This window comes from Perca fluviatilis, chromosome 8 (assembly GCF_010015445.1).
Source record: "Perca fluviatilis chromosome 8, GENO_Pfluv_1.0, whole genome shotgun sequence".
NCBI classification, from domain to species: Eukaryota; Metazoa; Chordata; class Actinopteri; order Perciformes; family Percidae; genus Perca; species Perca fluviatilis.
This window is the reverse complement of record NC_053119.1, coordinates 11,146,670-11,171,240: the sequence shown is the minus strand read 5'-3', so window position 1 is coordinate 11,171,240 and position 24,571 is coordinate 11,146,670. Positions and strand designations below refer to the sequence as shown.

The window sequence follows — 24,571 nt, the reverse complement described above, 5'->3', positions numbered from 1 at the left end:
CCAAACAACCTAACCTTTGGGTTAAGAGAAAGTATCATTTTTGGTTGAAGGAAACCATTTAGCCACTCTTACCACCAGCATTTTTATTCCCAGAATCAAAGCCATTTTATTTTAATTGTATTAAGGTTGCATTTAGTACCACTCGCTGCCTTAACTGCCCACAAAGGTCTCCATAGCAAAGCTTATTTTAAGAGGGTAATAATAGATGAGATTAATGTCCAGATATTCTTCTGATGTAAAGTGTGTTAAGATAGGTATTCTTGGTATTCTCTCTTGTAGTGTGGTAACTTCAAATAAGAGGTTAGGAATATAAAACTGTATCAAAAAAATGCAAAGGCTTTGTGTAGACCAAATCTACAACATACACAAATATTTAGACCACAATCTACAACTTGTATATTTATAAAAAAAAAGGTTATGATTCTATTAGAAATAACACAATATTTATTAAACATACAGTAATATTCCATGCAACTGCACAGGTAAAATGTAAGGAAGTCTCACAAAAATTCCAGCACAATTTGAATATTATATTTTAATACATATAATTTATATATATAGATTTTTTAAAGGGTTTGTAGGGGAGAAGCTGAAGAGCAATACCCCCTCAGGGATCCGACATTTTCTCCTTACGCCATGTTTTGCAATAAGGGCAAATTGTTGGAGTAAAAGTAACTTCATTTGATATTTGACAAGTGCAAAGAATGCACAAACAGTCTGGCTAGCAGTGGTGTAAGGCATAATCAGATTTTTTTTTTTTTTACAATAAAAGCAGTCATAAAACAATGTTAAATACTTTGTCTTATCTAGATCTCATTGGATTATTACTGACCATTAAGCATGTTAGCAGCATTTTTTATGATGTAGCAGCTGGAGGTGGGGTTCATTTGAATTTATTATATATATATGTTCATATTGCTGGGAGGTTTAATTGTAACAATACATCATATTTTCTTTGAGCACATGTTTTGTATGTAAAATCTGAATCTAGTAACTACTAGTAACCAAATAACTAGTACCTATAGCTGTCAAAGATTGGAGTAAAAAAACTACAGGGCAGTAGATTAGAACCTAAAAAAAAGTACAAACTACTAAAGTGCATAACTTAAGTATATGTACTTTCCACCACTGCTTCCAATAATTTCTTCCACTGTAGGGAATAGAGATTTTGAGTTTAGATCATGGTCATGGAGACCCTGTTTCACTGATGCTGCCTCGGTTTTAGCGGGTGATATTCAAAATAAAATGACGTGTCTTGTAGTATGCTCCAATGCCAACGGAGGGGGGCGTATCCAACTATTTTGTTACAAACACGAATCCGGAGTAAGGAGTCTTTTTCCTGGGTATGTAACAGCTGGTTAAACTAAATAATACCAACAGTATTGCTTCTATAACAAGTGAACGATGTTTATTTCGAAGTGGAACGCGTTTTGTGGTCAGTCGTGCCTTTTGTGTCTTTAAATGAACTGAAAGGGGCTTTTTATGGTCGTAAACGACTACAGAATAGCCAAAACATAACGAGATAGATGGCTAAATCTGCAGGGCGTAATTTCTTCTGCTAGTAAACCCCCCCCGGGCTGTGTGCTGATAATGTGAGGCATCCCGCTGTCTGGAAGTCGAAACATTTAACGTTACATGTCTGCAGCGTTGTGTGAGCATACGCTAATGGATCGGTAGGGGGGGAGGGAGTTGTTGTGGTGAGACAGGTTAGACATTTTACTCCCGACTATTGAAGTAAACAAAGAATATGATTTGTTAAGGACGCGGTCGTCCTCTCTCTCTCTCTCTCTCTCTGCGGGAAAATGGGGCTGCGTGTTATTTGGGAGCGCGGAGAATGGCGTGGCTCCACTGTGCCGATGTTTCCACACAGCGACGCCGTAGTTCCCCTTTCGTTTGACTTTGGCATTGTTTAGTTAAGGGCAACTGGATCAGCTCTTGCCGCCTAGAAAAGATGCGGTATTAGCCACCTATAGGCCTTACTTCACCATGCTTACCAGCGCTCATGCAAGCGTCAATTACCAGATGATGCATTTTAGTGCCTTTTGTTTGGAGTGCAGCCTGCAAATACCTATGTCGATGATCGACGCTGAGTGCAGGGGGCCGGCTGATCCTCCTTCTTAACCGTGTGCACCGTGTAGTACGGTGTTGGGGGGGGTCTCACAACAGCCCGCAGTGCGTTGTCTTTCATGCTTTTGCACAAAACTTGAAGAAGAAAAAAAATACTTGTTAAGATGCCGAAAGAAATACTCTTATATTGTGCGTTTAAGCATTAAACCCAGGCGTATTTTTGACAAATGCTGGTTTCGGTCTGGAGCATATCTTTTGCAAAGTGCAACGCAATTACGTGGGGAAAGCCAGTTGGGATAGTGAGTATAGGCTACTGCGTGTGTGTTTTTGCAGCCTACGGTTGCTGCTGAATCCGATGCCTGGATCCGAGTGAGGAATCCCGGGCTGGTGTTGCAGCTCCGCCTGTCGTGGGCGATGGTTTATTTTGGAAGTTCCACCTTTTTGGGATTTGTAATGACGGTGACAGGCAACGATTGGCTGAAGTGTTCACAAAGAGGTGGGACACAAGTGCAAAAGAAGACACTCTCCTACGGAACAAAGTCACGTGTTACCAAAGTCCAGGAAGTAGCTAGTTGTGTAGCTAGATCCTAGTTTCTAGACTTGCATATATATATATATATATATATATATATATATATATATATATATATATATATATGCAAGTCTAGAAACTGCAGTGTATCACTGGTTTGGCAGGTGCTTGGTTGAATAATTGCGTGTTGAAACGTCCAGTGGAACTGTACACATGTTATCACCGCTGGGTCAGAAGTTGATAATATTTTGTCCCTGTCCTGTAAGAGGGGCCATGCGGCAAAATCTAGTTGTAAGACCTTCATTATTTGTAATGTTTTATGCTCACGTGGTGCATTTATAAAGTTTTTCATTATATTACCACAAACTGATACAGAAAATCTAGGTAATATTCCGTTATACGAGTACTATACTGCAAAATACTATGACGTGTGCTGTGTGCACTGTACTTGACGGAAACTTGGAGTGAACAGGGGCCCCCAAACAGATTAATCAGGCCATGAATGCGCGCGCGCGCACACACACACACACACACACACAAAAGTAAATGTCATTGAATGTAGGCCTACATGTAAATTTGTATGTCTGTAATAAGAGCCTGATGCTTCACTCAGTGGAAATCTGCCCACTTATGCAACGCAATTAGTTACATGCACTACAATTATTCGTTATATTACTATTGTTATTAATATATGGAGAGTATGTTTGTGTGTACTGGGGGAGAAGGCAAGTTTGGATGTATATTAACGTTTCATACTTTATATACTTAAAATAGGTTTTTAGTTACCTAAAATGTTATACTATCCGCAAGCGGGACTCCTCTCACCGCTGGTATTGTCGCGCTTCAACTCAAAATGGGCGTGCATGGTAACTGTGCGAGGAAATCCTTGATTGACAGTTCAAACTCAAAACCCAGGCCCGTCGCACCGCCCTCATGTGGGTCCTTCAACGAACTGACCAATAGCGCCAGTCGGGGGCGGGGGCATATCTGAAACCCCGCCTCCCCCCCGAGCTAACCGAACGGAGATTGTTTTCCTCTCTCGGGGAGATTTTCACTTTGCAGCCCACAGCTTGAATTGTTTATTTTAAAATCACAAGCAACTGATAAGTTGCTTTCAGCACATACGTCACTTTGCTATCTTCCCTGGCCAAAGGTGTAGCGGTTAACTCACAAATAACGGATTATCAAAGCATCATTTGCGATCTTCAGCTTGCTATTTGGGAGAGGGGTGAGTTCAGCTGAATTCATTCAGCAAGCTAACACAGCTAGCTATATACCTACCGTTAGCAGATGTTTTAAGTACAGCACACGGGGAATCGACGTTTATTTGCATGTCACTCACTCGTATGTAGACCCAATATAGGTACTCTAATAAATCGATAGCTAATTCTCGCTTCAGATAACGTTAGCCTGTTTCAGCAACAGCGGACCAGATCGTTAATCGTTAGCTGCATGTGCTTCCCTGCTAGCCCCAGACGTTGCTCGGTGTCGGGCTACTTATGTTGTTTACATTAGCTAGCTAGCAGCTAACTGGCAGCCCACAACCTCTGTCGACAAAACAAGTTCTCGGCGTAGTTAACAGAAAAAACGCTTTCGTATACTTTTAAGCTCAAAAGGCACCAGACGGCTAGTAAGTCAGCCACTTTGCGTGCTTACCTGCTGAAATGGAGTGTAATTTGCAGCACTCCTGCGCCACGCTCTAGATAAATGGCGGGCATGGGAGAAAGCGTCGTGCAGTAACTCGAGGTCGGTGCTTGTGTTGCCAGGCCATAAAGGGGATGGTGAAGCGCTGTTGTCGGCTAACGGCTGTTAGCACGTAGCTAGCAGACATAGCTGCATTTGTCTCTACGTGACTCTAACGTTACTACACTAAGTAAAGTGGAGTTTCTAAAAATACAACAGCCTCGTTTTCTTTGGCCGCGGCTGTTCAGAGCGTGAATTGTTGATGAACAGCACCACGGTCGGAGGCGTTACTAGTTCGGTTTGGCAGTCATTGTGTCACTTTTGCTCGACATTCGGGCTTTGAAACGGTATTTATTCTTCCACCGTAGGGTTTCTAGCTTTGTCTGTCTTTAACGCAATTCATTCAGATGCTTATGGAGTTGTTGCTGTCTTGAGGAAGTTGTGAATGGCAGGTTGACTTCCCACGTTCCCACAGCACCTGTTTGTTGCATCGATGACGTAGGCTGTCTGTATTTCATTGGCTACGGAGACTGCAAGTTTTACATTCAGCGCATGTTAACATTTAGATGTATTTAGTCATCGCTTTAGCACTGAGTGAGAATGATGATGAAGGCATTGTGGGGAAAATGGTAGCTTGTTCATATTGATGTTAAGTAGTATACTACCATTCTTTCTCATTTGTAAACCCCAAACTGTCGGTAAGGTATTCACAGGGCTTTTCAAGTTATGTAGTTCCAAAGTGTGGAGGTTTAATTCAACTTAAAAACACAAGTCTTCAATGAATGAAACTATTTGTTATAACAAGGAAGATGAAATGTATGTAAGTTAATGATCCCACAGTATTTTTTGCCAAATAACATTTAACTTTATTATTCAGAGAAAGAGATTATTTACACACAAAAATACATAAAATAAAAAACTGAGGCGATCCATAGAAGAGCAAAAGCTGTACGTTGCTGTTTCAGGGTGCTCTGCAACTCCTAACGGCTTACTTTTCCCTAAATACCCCCCTCCAATCTGCTTGTGCACATACAGTGTTTCCTCATTTTCATACTGTTGCATGGCTGCACCATCTGTGCGGCTGTCCTTTGGTGACGTAGCTGCTCTATTGTTGCGTATGTAGCAGGACGGTGCTTTAGGTTTGGGGCTGATCAGTCCTTCTCTTGTGAATACAATTCTAGGCTTGGCATTGCTGGAGAGGCTCGGGATGTCGCAAGTTCAAACAAAAGTGTAACCAGACACTTGGAGTCAGTTTGCAACGACATGCACAAACTTAATCTTATGTCATTGTAACTTTGACCTAGTTCCGGGAAAAAAAACATCCCAAAAGTATATCACAAACTAAAACTGACATGCCTTATCACAAGTTAGTAAATCAGTACGCTATATAATTATTATTTTTTCGAGCTGAACAACAGAAGTGGCTACCTGGCACTGTATGTATCCATAAAGTCACAGTTGAAGTAAAAGAAAAATTACTACCATATGACTAAAGTATTGAATTAAACCAAGAGGCTGATTTAATAGATTTTGATAACTTGACATAAGGCTGCCAGTATGAAATAGGGTCCATATGCTCTTTCTTTGCAGGCCTCTCAGCTTTTACAAGTATGAGTTCATAATGAAGCGGCGACTGGAGGATCAGGAAACGGTTTTTGCGTCCCAGCAGCGGCGCCTCGCTGGCAACGCGGAGGCTTTCCAGCATCGTGTCCTGGCCCCTGCCCCTGCCCCAGCTGTGTATGAGGCCGTGTCTGACAACATGCAGCCCACAGCAGGCGTCCAGTACTCCGTCCCCCAGGGATACCAGGTATACTCTGCTTGTCCACTGCAGATTTGTCTTAAGCTCACTGAATTTTAGATTTGAAACTAGGTCAAATACAGCAGATTTTAAGTCACCCATCGCTCATAACTCAGGCTGTCATTTTAATAGGGATGCACCGAAATGAAAATTCTTGGCCGAAACCGAAAAAGAGGAAACCAAGACCGAAAACCGAAACACCGAAAGAAATTATGCCAATTATTAGTACCATTGCATTTATGGCTATGACTGTGTACTAACTTTACTAAAATCAAGGCATTGCAATTGTATACATTAATATTAAAGTTTAATTAAAAAAATATCTAGCAGAAATATGGCTACAATCTGATAGTCCCATACAGTATATAGTAGCCTAAGAACAGAATAGCTTGTTATTATTATTATTATTTGAGGCACTTTCTTGCAAGTGAAGTGCAAAGGATCCGATCTCACTGAAACGTGTGCTGACAGACTCTAAGAGCGTACTTTTCATTGTTTTCACTCCGTGGTCTGTCTCAACCTCTTTAGGAGACGCTTTGCAGGTGGAACGGATCGGGTACTGACACACGTGCAGGTCGCGGTTTCTGTTTGCGTCATCACAACATTTCGGCCGTATTGTTTCGGTGATAAAAGCATTTCGGCCGAAAACCGAAAATGCCCTTTCGGGCCATTTTCGGTGGCCGAATATTCGGTGCATCCCTACATTTTAACCTGTGTCAGTTTGTGGAGCGTGTCAGAGACTCTGTTTTTTTCTTTCTTTCTGTAAGCCGCCAGCATGTCTCACTTTTTTTTATGAAGATAAATTGCTGTACATACTTTTTGTATGTGGTGATTTAAATAATGTTTCCTTTTATGATAAGGTCATAGTGCTATCCATCAGATATATTACCAGATTTACTAAAGTTAACAACTTGCAATCATTGTTATAGGTGTCTCTACTTTCCCAGGTTCCCACCGTGGCCCAGAACAGTGGCGGGCATGGGCACACTCCAAGCCCACCCGTCCATGGTGGGTCCCACCACCACAGCCCAGCAGTCCAGTCCCACGGGCCCTCAGTGATGTCAGGGCACAGCCATACAGCGCCTCCTCAAGCCTCTGCACAGGGCCAGCAGTTCCAGAGGCTCAAGGTTAGTCAGCATGTTTTATTTTGACAGGTTCTTACATTTGCCAGGACCCATGGGAAAAATGCAAACGTCAAAGAGTTTTCATGCCAGAGAAGTTTGTGAAAATAAATATACTGACCTTATTAGAGGTTTTAGGGACGTGTGTATTTTTTGCCAAATAAATATTTAGTTAATCTGTTGGTTTGAGCACATTTTCTGTTTAGTTAAATGGCTGGTTCACCCTAAACACAAAGGGTTTCCCCTTTTAACCCTTGGTGTATCCATCCATACACATGGTTCACAGTAAGGCTGTGTATTGGCAAGAATCTGGCGATATGATACGTTTCACGATACATGGGTCACGATTCAATATATTGCAATATATTTCGATACTGTGCGTAAGGCGATATATTGGGATTTTTTATTTTAGAAAAATTTATATTTAAAAAAAGACGATGTGTATAAAGGTCAAAGAAGTTTACTTTAGGTAAACAATTCAGTAGACAGAAAATCAAACTGCCAGTTTGGGATTGTGGTTCACAGGGTCTTAGTGAGCTAATATTTATATGCTAAAGTAGGCCAAAGTTCAGCCATAGCTACATTGTTAGCTTCTAGCAAAAAGTCCGGCACTGTTAGGCAAGGACAGTAGTGGTGCGTCTCAGCATAGCTATCCAGCAGTAGGGGGTTTGAACACAACATAAACGTGAACCACTGTCTTACATGAATATTTTTGCACCTAAACTAAACAAAAAAACAAAACAAAAATCGACTTTTGAAAATCGATACAGTATTGCAAAATAAAATATCGCGATACTCAAGTGTATCAATTTTTTATTACACCACTAGTTCACAGGGAAGCATTTAAACCAAAAGCATTCTGTAGTCAATTATTTTATTTTAATAAAATTTTTTAGACCTGGGTTAAATTATTTATTTACTGCTTTTCTTTTTTTCCCAGTGTCGGTCAAGATTTGGAAAAATGTGATGGTAGTGTAAATGGTCACTGATTTGTTATATGAAGTTAGAGTTATTTTACTGTATTAATGTTGTTAATTAATGAATGAATGATCCGGGCACAACTGCCAATAGTGAAATGTACAAGAAAAAACTGATTGGCAGATTGCTGTAATTGACTTTCCCTCTTCTCTGTCCCCGAAGGTGGAAGATGCTCTGTCCTACTTGGATCAAGTGAAACTGCAGTTTGGCAACCAGCCTCAGGTCTACAATGACTTTCTGGACATAATGAAAGAGTTCAAGTCTCAAAGGTGAGGACAATGTTTGATTTTACAGAAGACGACGATGGTTTTAGGATGCACACCCAAAGTCGGCCAACTTTGTGTTCAAAATGTACATTTGATGAGTTCTTACTCTTTCAGTCCTGCCTCAAACAACAGTGTGATAATTTGGACAATTCATTACTGATAATAATATTATAATAACTATATGAAATAATAACTGGCTTGTCAGCAGAAGCTGAAGGATAAGGCCACAAATCTCATTCAGATTTTATTTTAACCAGAATGATTCCCATGTGTCCCAAAAAAACATAAGTCTTTGACTAGTGTCCCAAAAAAACACAAGTCTTTGACTAGTCTTTCAATCCTGGAAAAATCATGAGATTTGTTTGCCTCCATAAAAGATAATTAGCATATTTTAACTAACGACCGGTCTGTTGTCCCTGTCACAGATGGTAGCTAAAAGTTGGCATTAGTTCAGAACAATCTAAAGTTTAAAGGGTACGAGCTGCTCTTGGTTTGGTAAAACTCTCAATAACCCACAATATTGGCAGCTTTTGAATGTACACATCTCAGGTATAGCACGATGACAGTTGATACAAGACAGTTGCAGCCGCATTTGTCAAATTGGGAAAATATGTGAGGATGAAATTGTGACTCAATTATGGAGCCACAACCAAGAAATGTTCATTTATTCTTCAAACAACATAAGTCGGAAATACCTGATAACATTACTTTACTTTAAAGCTATAGTGCGTAGTTTACGTAAGTAATAACAATAAAACTGTCGGCGCATCCACATGATACAGCCTTACGTGATCGCACACAGCCCCCACCCCTCCACAGAGTTGCTAGTAGCCAAGGAAGACACGGAGGATTAAAAAACATGATGGACTCTTCAGAAAAGTTAATTATCTTCACTCGAGTTTCTGCGTGGGAAAGTCACCGGACGCCACAGTCTTCTGAACATAGCCATACTGAGAAATACAGAGGGAGTTGTGTGGAGCTGATAGTCTTAATTAACTTTGTATTAACTCATTTGGCAATGGCTTGAAAGTAGCGGTCGTTTATTAATGTCAAAACGTTATGCACTAAAGCTTAAAGCAACTTCAAATGTAAGAAGTACTCCAGTTAACCCTCCATTAACAGTTCATCAAGAACAGTATTGTTCAGCTGTTTGTTTTACGGTAGCTAATAGCATTATTTTTGCCATTTTGTGAGTATGACAACTAGAAGCTGTGCAAGGTTTTGTGAGTTTAATAATTTTGTCTATTGTTCTAGTCATCTTTAAAATTGTGTAATCAAACATCTCAATCCATAATACATGAATAATCCCAAAATCTTTTCTGAGTAAGCAACCCAATATTTACATGCAGAGGCTCTATAGATGGTCCCACCGTACACGCACATCCTCAAAAGATTTAACTTTTTTCCGAGCTTTATTGGACTTCAAGATTGGTTCGCTTTGATTTTGTTTGTGTTTTCCCCTACATGTACCAGGCGCTGATGAAGTTTGATACAGTACAAAGTGAATGCCATGAATACAGATTGCTGCGACAATCAACTGGTTAAATCCTTCAATAACCTATAAATAAGTTTCTACAATGTGTGCACAATTGAACCTTGTTTCTTTTATCTATTTAGCAGTGTTATCATCTCTTCCTTCACAACAAAACACTAGCAGACTTACATCGAGTCACTTATTGGTATTCATATAACTACTGTTGTTGTGGTAATGAAAGGGCTTGTTTGGCTTCTACTTAATGTTTTTGAAACCGTTCATTCTCACTCAAAATGTAACGGGATGACAGTCAAAAATAGATTTTAATGAAGTCTTTTTTGTTGTTGTTGTTTTTCTAGTATTGACACCCCTGGAGTCATCAGCAGAGTGTCACAGCTTTTCAAAGGCCACCCCGACCTCATCATGGGCTTCAACACCTTCCTGCCACCTGGCTACAAGATCGAGGTCCAGACCAACGACCTAGTCAACGTGACCACGCCTGGTCAGATCCACCACATCACCCCGCATGGCATCTCGGTCCAGAACCTCCCCATAACAGTTGCAGCTACCCAACATCCGCCCCAGCTCCCGTCTGCTGCAACCACCACCGCTCCGCCCCTTCTGACGCAGCCCACCCCCGCCAAGACGAGCAAGGTCTGTGATTCCGAGTGGGAAGTGATCGATACCAGCAGAGTTATACAAACAATACATGAAAAGCTTTTGTCCGGATTCGATTCTTTCACGATACATGGCTGCCGATTCGATTTGTGTTGCGATTTCCATTTATTGCGATTCTAGAAGTATTGGGATTCGATAGTGTTGAGTATTGTGATTTTCTTTTCCTTCTTAAACAAAAGCAAATATTGAATAATACACTTCTAGAGACAGTATATCATGAGACATTTCTAAAAACAAATTGTTTTCTAGAAAAGAATGCACATCACAAGTCAGTCAGTCAGTCTGACATGTATTTCATTTGTAATGAAGTACATAATATGTATTTTCTGCATTTTCTGCTTTGCTGGAAACAGCTATGATGTAGTCAGTGGTACTGTATAAACAGAAAATATTTAGGCGAATCATTGGTAAATAAATACATTTAAAAAATAAAATTGGTTCTGGGGAAAGGAATCCATTTTAAAAATTGTCTTAAAAACAAAAATCATGATACATACTGTATGTGAATAGATTTGATTTTCCCACCCCTAATATATTTTGTTATTCCCATCTTTACAAAGTGGTTTAAACATTTTTAAAAATAGTGTTTTGTGGTGCAGCATCTGCTTAAATACCCCTAAAACTTTGAACGTTTTGGCCTTTTCCAGCCTCTTCAGCCCCAGGCGTTGACACCGAGCAGTCAGAGCAATCCGTCCATCCCTGCGTACACCTCTCCTCGCTCCCCGCCCATGCAGCTCCACCCGCCACTCAGCGGGACCCCCACTGGGCCACCCATGCAGAACAACCAGCCTGTGGAGTTCAACCACGCCATCAACTACGTCAACAAGATCAAGAACCGCTTCCAGGGCCAGCCCGACATCTACAAAGCCTTCCTGGAGATCCTCCACACGTACCAGGTCAGTGGCCCCAACTGAAACCTAGGTGATACTTTGCTATCAAGTACTTTTGTGGCTTAAAAAGATCTAATTCTTCCATTGTTAATATGAAATGGTGCCACTCTGTCGTGTGGTATTTGTCTGTTATGTTGTGTCATTCATGTCAGTCTGTTATGTTTGTACCGTTTTTTCTGTAAGCAGGCTGTCCATAACGTATAACGAATAAGAATTCACAACGTCACTTGCAATTAACACAGGCACAAAGTCGTAGGTGTGACTATGAGATGCTCACCCGGTGTGTCTGTGGGGGATTGTCAGTACATAGCCATAACATAACCCAGCTGTTTGTTTGCTAACACATGACTTTTCAGCATCTCTACATATGCTGCTAAGCTCTTAATTTATCATCAAAGAGAATACAGCACACCTCAAAGTCCTACCAATTTTGTCAGTTTGGGAGGGGCCAATTTTTTTATTGTAAGCAAGTAAAAAAACGTCAGCTATCTGCTGCGCACGATCATTTGCGGGCCGCTGTTTCCTAAACGTTTAGCTTCCTGTCTGATTGAGACGGTCAGGAAGAGAGTTAACGCCAAGCAAGTGGGCGTGTTGATGACGTTGTATCATCCGGCTGCTGCCACCGGAAGTAAACAAACAACAAGGGCAAAGAAGAATACAGCACAACGTAAATCTTTAACTGCAGAGACAACGAGAAAATATCGTCGGGGGAAATTCACGGAAAAGCAAGACACTCGGTGGTTTATGACCAAATTACGAACGGCTCCGTGACGGCGGTGTAATCTGCTGAGTCATGTCTGCCTCCTGAGAAAAAAAAGAAAAAAAAAAAAAAAAAAAAAAAAAAAAAAAAAAAAAAAGAAAAAAAAAGAGAGAGAGAGAGAGAGAGAGAGAGAGAGAGAGAGAGAGAGAGAGAGAGAGAGAGAGAGAGAGAGAGAGAGAGAGAGAGAGAGAGAGAGAGAGAGAGAGAGCTAACATTACACAAGTAGTGCTGTCTCCCGCTGTATTGGTTAGCCCTCTTATAGGCATGATGCGCAAAAATGGATATTCAAATATATTTGAATATAACTTCACATTAATGTGTTTGTCCACTACAGAAGGAGCAGCGTAACGCTAAGGAGGCTGGTGGGAACTACACACCAGCTCTGACGGAGCAGGAGGTGTACGCTCAGGTGGCCAGACTCTTCAAGAACCAAGAAGACCTGCTCTCAGAATTTGGGCAATTTCTCCCTGATGCCAACAGTTCAGTGGTGAGCAGATACCCTTTCTTTGATTTAGAGCAGATATACAAGCACATGTCAAGTATGGAGTGGAGGAGTTTCTTTTAGGATGTGCTGTTTATGCAATAAGTCTTATTTAGATGCTTTGTACCAGTTCAACAGTCCACATTAAGCCTTGTTCTTGGCAATGACCTGCTGGAATAATCCCATTGTATCTGTAGTTCTGCAGATCCAGAGTTGAAGAGAGCGTATTCATGTACCCTCGTCTTAATCACTGTTGTGTGTTCTTCATAGCTGTTAAGTAAGACCACAGCCGAGAAGGCAGAGTCTGTACGGAACGACCATGGTGGAACTGCCAAAAAGCTGCAGCTCAACAACAAACAGAGGCCCAATCAGAACGGCTGCCAGATCCGTCGTCATCCAACTCCAGGGACCACACCCCCTGTCAAGGTACATGCATGTGTTCTCACATACTGCTGAAGCTATAGTCCACTCCTGTGTCCTTCTTATTTGACGTGCTTCCTGTCTGTTTTTAGTAATTATTGTACCGAAGACTTCTCTTTTCTATTTTGGTTACGCTACAGAAGAAGCCCAAGTTACTGAATTTGAAAGATCCCTCGGTGGCAGAGGCCAGCAAGCATGGAGTCGGAACAGAATCTCTGTTCTTTGAGAAGGTGAGGGTTTGCTGTGTTTTATCTTTGTGTTGATTTGAAAAACAAACAGTCATTAAATAAGTCAATAAATAAGTTACTCAGGTAGCATTTCAAATTCAAAGCAAAAGCTTAGAAAAGCAAGGCTAAAGTTCTAGGATATATAATGGCAAGAATTCACTCAGACAGTGATACTGTTTTTAAAATTGATTTTTTTATCAAGTATATAATAATGACGCTCTAATATAGTTCAGCATGTAAATTGTGAACATATTGAAATACGGAAGTATGTAACACTTCAGTAAAGTAAAAGGCCGGTTACACACTGCCTGCGTGGCGTGAGCGTGGCGTTTCTGTTGCGTTTCTGTTGCGTGTCAGCTGCGTGGCGGCTGTGTGGATTGTCTGGATTGTGGATGTCTTTACACACCAGAAACGTGTCTGACGGTGCTGCTGCTGCTAGCCTTGTCTGGACACATGTTTTCTATGTTTCCCATTGATAAAATGAAATACCATGTTAAACATAAATATATATACTGATTAGATTACAGCAAAGACGATGTCGGCAGTATTAACGGCAAAATAGGCTACAGAATATTTCGTTCTGTATTGACAGGTGCAATATTAGATTTTTTTTTTTATATATATATATCTGCATTTATATCAAAACCTAGAGACTTTCAAACATCAACATGTCATTTGTATTCGTGTCTAAATGACATATAAACATCTTTTCCTATTATATTTTGCCTGGAAACGCTTCCAACACGCTTGCGTGTTGCGTGAAAAATAGGCGTCTGTTCTATTTCTAGCAGGCATACGTTTTCGGCGCGGCTCTAGCCGCGCCTGAGACGTGTGTGTCATGTAGGCAGTGCGTAAGCTCTAACCTGTTAACATGGGAGCCGAAATATAAACGGACACGCCACGCAGCTGACACACTCACGCAACGCAGCCAGTGTGTAACCGGCCTAATATGACTGAAGAAAACTACAGCCGAGTTATGCTCAGGTGTTTTGGCAATTTTATGTTCCTCCACTCGGCTCTGTCACCTACCGTCCTTCCATTTATTTCTCACGACAGGTGCGCAAAGCCTTGCGAAGTGCAGAGGCCTACGACAACTTCTTGCGGTGTCTGGTCATCTTTAATCAGGAGGTGATCTCCAGGGCTGAACTAGTGCAGCTGGTGTTGCCCTTTTTAGGGTGAGTACTCCGTCGTCTCACCTGGCAAATGACATAAATGTCTTTTTTTCACAGTACACTATATGTATATCATACATATGTTTTTTTCATTTAATTATGTTTCACAGAAAATTCCCCGAACTCTTCAACTGGTTCAAGAACTTCCTGGGATATCGGGAAATGTCCCACATCGAAACATACCCCAAGGAACGGGCCACCGAGGGCATCGCCATGGAGATTGATTATGCTTCCTGTAAGAGACTCGGCTCCAGTTACAGAGCTCTGCCCAAAAGCTACCAACAGCCCAAGTGCACCGGCAGAACTCCACTTTGTAAAGAGGTAGAGAGAGAAACTGAAAGTTAAGAGTTAGATTTAGATTTAGAAAATGTCATAAACGGTGTTAACATTTGTGTTTAATGGGTCAAGTTTCTGTTTTAAACACGATGACAAGTTTTCTGATTACTGAAACTCCAATTGTCTTATCTTGATCCAATCGAGAACATACCCAACTTAGTGATTGAACAAAAATATATCTTAATGTGGACAGATTAGCTGTATCGAAAAGTGTGTGGACCTTTTTAAAGATGACACTGCGTTTGTTTCTGTGGGGTCCAGGTCTTAAATGACACCTGGGTCTCCTTCCCCTCCTGGTCTGAGGACTCCACGTTTGTCAGCTCCAAGAAGACTCAGTACGAGGAGCACATCTACAGGTGTGAGGACGAACGCTTTGAGGTGAGCAGGAACGTTAAACTTTTACGACTTGTATGTTGATGCCACCACACGTGTGAAAAATGATTTTATTCCATGTTAATAACCGTTAACCGACAATAAGAATTTTGACCAATTAATATAGTTCAAAAGTTAAATCAAACTATTTTTTACTCTCTTTTTTTTTTTTTTTTTATTAAAGGTTGTTGCATGGTAATAGAAACATAGGATATACAATCTACTTTTTAAATACAACAAATGAGGGGCGACATGCACATGCCTTTTATTGGAGTAGCTTATTGGAGAGCTTAAAACCGCTTTTTAAAATTAAATGGTTCAAAATTTGCCAGCCAAATTCTGGTAAAATATGTATATTATGTGGCTGGTAGATTTGCTTCACTCACCAGCCAAAAAACAATGGTGTTCTATCTATTAAGTAGCTGGGAAAATGTGAAAATTCCCTAGCCATTTGGCTGGTGGACAAATAAGTTAATTTTGAACCCTGGGTGGACAATGTAAATAGTTTGCACTGTGAAACTGTTACAATCCAGTAGGTGGCAGTAATACAACTCATGGATGCCAACTGCCAGAAAAACTCGACGGAAGAAGAGAGCTGCAACTTGCGAGTGTTTTTTTTTCCCCCCGCTAAGTTCGTGGCTCTCATGACCGTCTTCTGGACGGCGCTCACAACAGAGTATGTGACAATAACATGCCACTCTATCTATGAGGACTGGAGGGTTAAATCAGTTGTCCTACTAACACAGAGTATGCCAAGAAGACACACAGCTGACAACCTCACAGCTAAACTTGAATAGAAAGTGGCAGCATGTGTCCATCCAACATCATGGCTGCTAACTCTCCCGGACAGGTGAACTGGGACTGAGTTGCCTGCTTGTCTGGGTCAGCTAATGGTTAGAGAAAAAAAAAATCTAAACTAGAATCCCTAATTCCAATGGATGTTACGTTGTCCTCTTCCAGAATTTCTTTATTTCTGATATTTGTCGTAAAACATCCCTGAACGAAGACTTTCATTTCATTTATTTATTTATTTAAACAGGGACAACGTACAATATACATTAACCTTAGACAAGAGAAATGCATTATACCAGGTTGTAGCACGTGCTAGTTTCCACCTGACTTGAGTTACTTCTGTGAAATTGCTCAGTGGCGAACAGTAGACGACGAGAATATTACACAGTATGAGCTTTTTAATTAAAGATAATTGGATATGCATATTAAAACCACTGTGGTTTCACGCCCACAGTTGGATGTAGTACTGGAGACCAACCTGGCTACCATCAGAGTCCTGGAGACGGTACAGCGGAAGTTGTCCCGCATGTCTGCGGAGGAGCAGGCCAAGTTCCGCTTGGACAGCACACTGGGCGGCTCTTCGGAGGTCGTACACCGTAAGGCCATCCAGAGGATATACGGAGACAAGGCGCCCGATATCATCGATGGCCTGAAGAAAAACCCTGCTGTTTCTGTCCCCATCGTGTTAAAAAGGTGGGAGTCAAACCAACTCCTGAATGATGCTATTTCTTTATTTCCTTTTTAATTATCCGATCTGTGTATTGGGAAATAGAAGCTGTTTTTTAGTTAAGAGATTGTTTTTCTTAACTAGGTATCTATGATGTAGTTTTGAAAATTGTGAAGAATCAGTAAGGTACACACATGCAAACAAAAACCTGTGTGATTCTTTTGGGCCCAGACTGAGGTTATGGACCATTGCTCATAAACCCGCTAATGCACACAGGGAAGGAAAAGCTAAAATGATGTTGGAGTTGTGAATTTAAAAGTAATGCATGCTTTTGTAGACTACATTCTCAATTGCTGCAAAAGAATTTGAACCAGTATTTTAATTTAGTACTCCTGCCTGAAATGTATAATGCAGCAGATGTTTAAATCTTGTGATGATGTGAAGTGACACACCTTTGAACCTTGTAGTTTGAGTGTAAAAGTCACTGATTTTAGTTAGTAGTAAAATATGAATTCAGAGATTGTTTGTGTACATTACTTGACTTTGCCTTCTCCTCCGACCAGATTAAAGACCAAGGAGGAAGAGTGGCGGGAAGCCCAACGCGGCTTCAACAAGATCTGGAGGGAGCAGAACGAGAAGTATTACCTCAAGTCTCTGGACCATCAAGGCATCAACTTCAAACAGAATGACACCAAAGTGCTTCGATCCAAGTCCCTGCTAAATGAAATCGAAAGCATTTACGATGAGGTAAGTTTCTTTCTCATGGACCTCCTCACTACATTACCTGCATTCACACAAAATATGCAATAAAACCTGAATTTACCAAATGCCGTGGTTAGTATTTTGTTTATAATATGTTTTTATTTATTTATTTATTTTACAAAAAGTGCTAGATTAAAATGTATCTCAAATAGGAATAAACAGGAGACCGTAGACCCACTTTTTCTTAAGGTTAGCATCACACAGAATCATATATTCAATGCAATCCAAAATGCTGACATTGAATTGTTTTTGCTCCGCAGCACCAGGAGCAGGCGTCAGAGGAGAACACCACTCCGCCCACGGGTCCTCACCTGGCGCTGCCGTACGAGGACAGCCAGATCCTGGAGGACGCCGCGGCGCTCATCATCCACCACGTCAAGCGGCAGACCAGCATTCAGAAGGAGGACAAATACAAGATCAAACAGATCATCTACCACTTCATCCCCGACATGCTGTTCTCGCAGCGGGGCGAGCTCTCCGACGTAGAGGAGGAGGAGGAGGAAGAGGAGATGGACCTGGAGGAAGGCGCCCCCAAAAAGCACAACGGCGTTCCCGGCAGCGGGAGCCCCTCCAAGTCAAAGCTGCTGTTCAGCAACACGGCGGCGCAGAAGCTGCGCGGCTCGGACGACGCCTACAACCTCTACTACGTCAACAACAACTGGTACATCTTCCTGCGGCTGCACCAGACGCTGTGCTCGCGTCTGCTGCGGCTGTACGGGCAGGCGGAGCGACAGATCGAAGAAGAGGTCCGAGAACGAGACTGGGAGAGGGAGGTCCTGGGACTGAAGAAGGAGAAGAGCGACAATCCAGCCATCCAGCTGAGACTGAAGGAGCCCAGTGAGTAACAACAGACAGTCCCTCGCATGTTTTGTGTTCTTACATTGTTTGCTTTTCCTATTGAGGACAGAGAATGAAACCTCTGATTTCATTGACTTTTGGGCCACATTTCTTCTCTCTAACACATATTTCACATTCCTCTTTTTTTTCTCTAAAGGAAGCATGATCGGTGGGGTAGTCAATGAGTCTGTGTTACCTTATTTGACAGAAATCTATGCATTTTCCTGTTATTTCTGTCAAATTGATAAACAAGACGTATATTATGCTTGAGTAAATAAACCCCAACTAACAAAACTGGTTAAAAAAAAACAAAGAGAGGCTTTGAAAATAATTATATTCTCAATTCTTGTCATTTTGGTGCTGGGGATTTTCCTTTGGGAAATTCCTCTATGCAGGAAAAACCCTGCACTCAGCCGTCTTGATTGTTTTTTTTTAATAATATTTCTTCTCTCCAGTGGACATTGAGGTGGAAGATTACTACTCAGCCTTCTTGGAGATGGTTAGGAATTTGCTTGATGGAAATATGGAGGCTTCTCAGTACGAGGACTCGCTGAGAGAAATGTTCACTATTCACGCCTACATTGCCTTCACGATGGACAAGCTCATCCAAAGCATCGTCCGGCAGGCAAGCATCTGTTTGTTCTCTCACCTCCAGCTGTTCTTGTGTCGTTTGGCGGCCACATTGAGCCTCCATTAGCACAGTGAGAGTAATTCTGACACTTTTAAAATAGTTGTTTCCCACTTCAAAAAACAATTCCTTCTCTCCGTCCAGCTCCAGCACATCGTGAGCGATGAGATCTGTGTCCAAGTAACGGACCTCTACCTCTCAGAGAGTGCCAACGGCGCCAGCGGAGGAACCATGTCCACCCAGTCTTCAAGGAGCTCCGCGGAGGCCATGTATCAGCGGAAAGCCGAGCAGCTCATGTCTGATGAGAACTGCTTCAAGGTAAATACACGAAGTTCCCACAGCCAATTCAATTAAAGTTCATTTAAGGACAAGTACTTCAATTTCAAATTTTCCACAAGGCAAGTTTATTTGTATAGCGCAATTCACACACAAGGAGACTCAAAACGCTTTACAGAGGCATATTAACATAAACAATAAAAAATACTTTCAAGAAACAAACTGTTAGAACAAAAGAAAGTTAGAAACATTATAATAATATATATACTAAATCAATTTTTTGGGACATTTTTAGGCCTTTATTTGCTGCTCTACCAACTGAGCTAACCCAGCCACTCAAATCATTAAATTGAGCCAGTACATTTAAATCAAGGCTGCAGAGTGCAAAGTGGTTGCTTTAATTAATCCAGATTAGGGCTGCACAATATATCTTTTTTTAATTGTCATGATATCAACTGCTGCAATGAACACCTTCTGAAAGGCTGCAACATATAGCGAAAGACAATCAGAGCTTGTTTTGTGTTAGTTGAAAGAAAATATTGGTAGAAAACTGCACTTGCATTTTTTTTAGTGGTGCCTTTTAAATTTTATTTAAAGTTCAATTTCTTTAGAAAAGAATGTTGGAAATGATTTCATTTCTTTTAAATTCAACAAGCAATTGGTTGCATTTTAGACGAATTTATCGCACGTTACATCGTTATCGCAATATTTAACAACATTATCGCATATATTCCTCATACCATGCAGCCCTAATCCAGATATGTAAGCTTGTTTGTAAGAGAGAATCGTCAATAGAGTTGTCACTTGCACAACACAGGACATCCTGCGCAAAGAGACCAAATAGCAAACTACCGGCAATAGCGACCACAATTTTTTTATTTTTTTATTCACTCGACCCAGATTAAAAAAAAAAAAAAAAAGGGCAACCCGCTAAACTGTGCCAGGGGCTACTATCTGTAGTGGGAAACGAAATAGCGGAAACCTGGTACGAAAAGTGAGTCGAGCCGAGCCATGCAGTGGAAATTGGGCACACGATTGGGATGCTGCAGTTACTTAGTTTGCACCTCAGCCCTCTGAGCCTTCAGGACGTCCTGGCTTTTTCATCTCTCTCACTCTGAATACATTTTGCTTCACATTTGCTTTGTCTTTGTCGCTCTCTCAGGTGATGTTTTCAAGGCACAGAGGGCAGGTGCAGCTCACGGTGGAGCTGCTCGACACAGAGGAGGAGAACTCAGACGAGCCCATGGAGGCTGAGGTGAGAAACTGTTAAACCCACTTGAAGACTGCCGTTTTTTAAGGCTCGGCTTGTGTGCAATGAGTTTGGATAAACGCAGGGAAATAACCTTTTTACTCTCAAGCCACACAACGTTTCCTTGTTTTCTCTGTTTTACAAACCAGTTAGGACTTTTAAAGCAAGAGTATCTGTGATGGTTGTTAAACTGCCAACACTAGGGGGACTTGGGACCCTTATTTTTGGCTTATGACGAGTCTTAAATTTCCACGCAGATTTGAATTATTCTTATTTGGCTGCTGTCACAATAAGTAATATCTTTATATTAAATGAGGGAACCAAATATCCAGTGTATAAATGCAAATAAAAGTTGTCATTGTTTTTACATTTTGTCTAGTAAGAGGGTCTACTTTCCAGCTGGAGTGGAAATGCCAGTAAGGACCTATTGCCAACCTTTTGGTAATACTGGTGTTTAGTAGCAGTGTGTATATACCTAATCTGTGTCTTACATTAGTTTTTTCACTTGTCCTTTGTTTGCAGCGTTGGTCTGATTATGTTGGACGCTACTTAAACCCAGATTCCACCACACCTGAGTTGAGGGAGCACCTCGCTCAGAAGCCAGTTTTTCTTCCCAGGTAAGTTGTCACATCAGGTCAATTGTTTTTGTCAATTTTGCAAATAATTTTTTGAATTGTGAATGCAGTTTTATTTCTTTTGACTCAGAAAAAATAGGGTGATGTTAATGGTAAGGACTTTTCTTTTTCTACTGCATTACATCAGAGTATCTTGCTTATTAAACTGAACACATCTCCTTCTATGAAATGAAAATGCAGAAGTCGAACATGAGTCCTTTTGATTACATGAACTCCAATCGATTTGTACTGACACATTCCTGCTGGGTGTCATTAGTCACTCTCATCATGTTTGTCTTTGCGCTCGAAACCAGGAATCTGAGGCGGATCAGGAAGTACCAGAAGGGCCGAGAGCAGCTGGACAAAGAGGCCTCCGAGGGTGGCAAGAAATCCCTGGAAAAGGAGAAAATGGAGTGCATGTTCAAACTAAACTCTTACAAGATGGTGTACGTCTTTAAGTCTGAGGACTACATGTACAGACGCACTGCCCTGCTGCGAGCTCACCAGGTATCCACTGCTTTTTCCTACTACTACGTAGTTAGTCAAATGGATTTCCCATTTACTCCCTTACTGTGCTCAAGCATTAAGTGTGTTATATCTCTTTTATGAGTTTTGTTATTTAAGGGTGTGGGTTGGCCTTTGTTTAAACGTATTTATCTTTTTTTTATTATTATTTACAGTTGAAAATACATTTGGCCAAGAGACAGAAGGTTTTCTAAATATTTTTGAAACCACAAAAATTTAGAATTTTGCAACTTTCGCAGTATATCTAATTATTAAGCAATTTAGCAGATTCTTCCAAATTTCCTTGCTGTTTAAGGTGCTAAAGCCTTTAAATTTACTTTTTAAGCAGAGGTGATGTAAAGAGCTCTGTCTTCAGTTTAGTCTGACTCTATTGCCTGTTTAAACTGTTGAGTTAAAGGAATAGTTTGACATTCCGGGAAATACGTTTATTCGCTTTCTTGTGTGTGTGTGTGTGTGTGTGTGTGTGTGTGTGTGTGTGTGTGTGTGTGTGTGTGTGTGTGTGTGTGTGTGTGTGTGTGTGTGTGTGTGTGTGTGTGTGTGTGTGTGTGTGTGTGTGTGTGTGTGTGTGTGTGTGTGTGTGTGTGTGTGTGTGTGTGTGTAGCAGAAGCTAGCAGCCGGTTAGCTTAGCTCAGCACAAAGACTGAAAACGGGGGATACAGCCATCTTCAGCTCGATCCGAAGGGGGCTGTGAGAGCGATATTGATCTTTCTTCTAATTGGTGGCAAGACGGCATCTTTCCCAAAATGTCAAACTATTCATTTAAGTTTAGTACAAACTAAGCCTATGTAAGCCCTGCTCATAGGACTAATAGCCTTATAGAGGGACGTAACATTTATATCACAGCTGAGCTGACAGTTGCATGTTGGGACTGTTAGTCACCAGTGAGGGGAGCTCTAATGCAAAAAGCTACTCATCGTAGCACTAATGATTCAGAACATTCAGTTTACCTTGAGTGTTCAGTGTTAAAGGTTTGTTCTGCCATGTACTAATCATCTCTAGTCACTTAAGAATCCTATCCGTAAATGTCATTGTCTACCCACTGAGTTTTATAACAACGTCTCATTTTTCCTCAGTCACACGAGAGGGTGAGCATACGGCTGCACAAACGCTTCCAAGCCTGGGTGGACGTGTGGGCCAAGGAGCACGTCTCTCACGACATGAACGCCGAGACCAATAAGTGGCTGATGGGCGACGCTCGTGAAGGCCTATTACCCTGCACCACCAGCCGCAATCCAGAAATCCTTCACTTTGTGAACATCAACAAGTACCGCGTCAAATACGGCCCACCTAGCAAGGCGCCGTAGCTGAGGAGAAACGGGAGAGAGACTGATATCTGGGGGTGTTGGGTCTGAAGTCAAAACAGGTCAAAAGTAGAGGTAGGGACGAGGGCTTATTAATGTGTTTTTAAGGCCGACATGGGAGCACAATTAAGCTAGCTACCGTGTATGTTGCACCCAGGGCGGCAGGATTACTGATTTTACCAGCGTTTTTAGCTGGGCCCATTTTTTCGCAGGGCCTTTGGTGCCAAAACTTAGGAATCGTCATGATCCGGTCGCAGACCTGAGCTCTTACCAGCACTCGGAGCCACTTCTCAAACAAACTTCCCTGAGCTTTTTCTACAGGGGCTTTGCGACAGTGAGTCTGTGTGCGATAGAGTGGTGCTTTTTGTACTTTATCACAACTGGGCTTCAGTTTAGATTTTTGACTGAAAGCCATCAGAGTAAGAGCTCCATCGAAATCAATCCATCATACAGGGATTTCTTTATGATAGTGTTATTCTACAGTATCCATGGAAAACAATATGGTGGACAAGTGCACTTATTTAGAAAGAGGAAAATGTTTGAAAAGTTTTGTGTACCAGATTGAAGGTTTGGAAGAGAGCACAACAAAGTCAGAGAGATCTGGTTCTGACATTCCTGCGTTAAGGCCAAATCACAATTATGTACCTATCACGGACGAAAGAGGGTTACATTTCCTTTTCCGAAACACATGGCAGCATTATTAGAAACTGTGCCTGAGCCCCAAACAGTATTGTCGGGTTAACATCAAAAGCACTGTTGCATTTATTTAAAAAATAAAATAAAATTAAAAAAAACACTGAAAAAGAAAGAAAATTAGCCTCACAACACTGTTTGGTCTCAGACTGTAAAATTGTACAGCTTGTGAATGTCAGATACTGACATGTATTCCAGTGTATGTGTTGTGTATATATATATATTATATATAGTTCTATTAACACAAATGATCCTCGCCGCCCTGGAAGTCAACCTTTTTAAAATGCCCTCTGCCAATACACCAGCTTGTACACACACACACACACACACAAACACACACTCGACTCATTCTGGGAGGACTGTCCACATGCCGTTCACATTGTAAATACACTGTATATAGTCTCAGACTTTTTATGACAGATCTGTGTTGTTGTGCTAGTAATACTTTCCAAGCTTACTGTGGACTTTAGTGATGAATGGCTAAAGTTAGTATGTATATGAAAAAGACAAATGCAAGACCATTTATTACAGTTTTTACCAAAGGGAGTTGATTATAAAAAATAGCGGTTTTCCCCCTTTGTGTGTTCCTTTCTTTTTAATTTCTGTAGTAAAAATGTGGAAAAGTAGAAATATATCCAGGCCTTTCAGTTTTTATATATGAGAAAAAAGTTTAGTTTTTTTTTTTTCTTCTGAATGTGACATTTGGTTGTTAAAAAAAAATCACTGCCCCACTTTTGACAACCAACACCGTCCGTGGTGATGGTGGGACTCGTTTCATTTGCCTTCGGATGAATTGACTCCACAACGGTCTCACCTGGTGACGCACGCTTCCCTCCCTGGATAGATTTCTGCTGTAAACATCACCCCACACCATATTTTTGATAATGGAAGAAGTCACACAAGCATGTCTTTAGTCCCTTTATTTAGACATTATTTAAAGTAATAATAAAAACGACATTTGTAGCCTACGGA

At 41.2% G+C, this 24,571-nt stretch overlaps 1 protein-coding gene across 5 annotated transcripts; it reads left to right on the top strand.

The window, feature by feature from the left end:
* The first annotated feature begins 1,317 nt into the window (after positions 1-1,317).
* On the top strand, positions 1,318-24,571 carry sin3aa (SIN3 transcription regulator family member Aa). Of its 5 annotated transcripts, XM_039807907.1 has the most exons (22): positions 3,578-3,827; positions 5,873-6,089; positions 7,010-7,207; positions 8,342-8,448; positions 10,279-10,573; positions 11,245-11,493; positions 12,582-12,734; positions 12,999-13,154; positions 13,289-13,378; positions 14,432-14,550; positions 14,658-14,868; positions 15,145-15,261; positions 16,502-16,740; positions 17,278-17,461; positions 17,737-18,313; positions 18,769-18,938; positions 19,086-19,259; positions 20,380-20,472; positions 20,989-21,083; positions 21,172-21,193; positions 21,395-21,587; positions 22,679-22,810. In XM_039807907.1, exons 2-21 carry the CDS (start codon positions 5,904-5,906, stop codon positions 21,536-21,538), a joined length of 3,579 nt encoding a protein of 1,192 aa, XP_039663841.1. In that variant the 5' UTR covers positions 3,578-3,827; positions 5,873-5,903; the 3' UTR covers positions 21,539-21,587; positions 22,679-22,810. The 5 variants fall into 5 exon arrangements, with proteins under 5 accessions (XP_039663839.1, XP_039663841.1, XP_039663842.1 ...); XM_039807905.1 differs by lacking the exons at positions 3,578-3,827; positions 21,172-21,193 and adding an exon at positions 1,318-1,343 and having other exon boundaries at positions 22,679-24,571; XM_039807904.1 differs by lacking the exon at positions 21,172-21,193 and having other exon boundaries at positions 3,580-3,827; positions 22,679-24,571.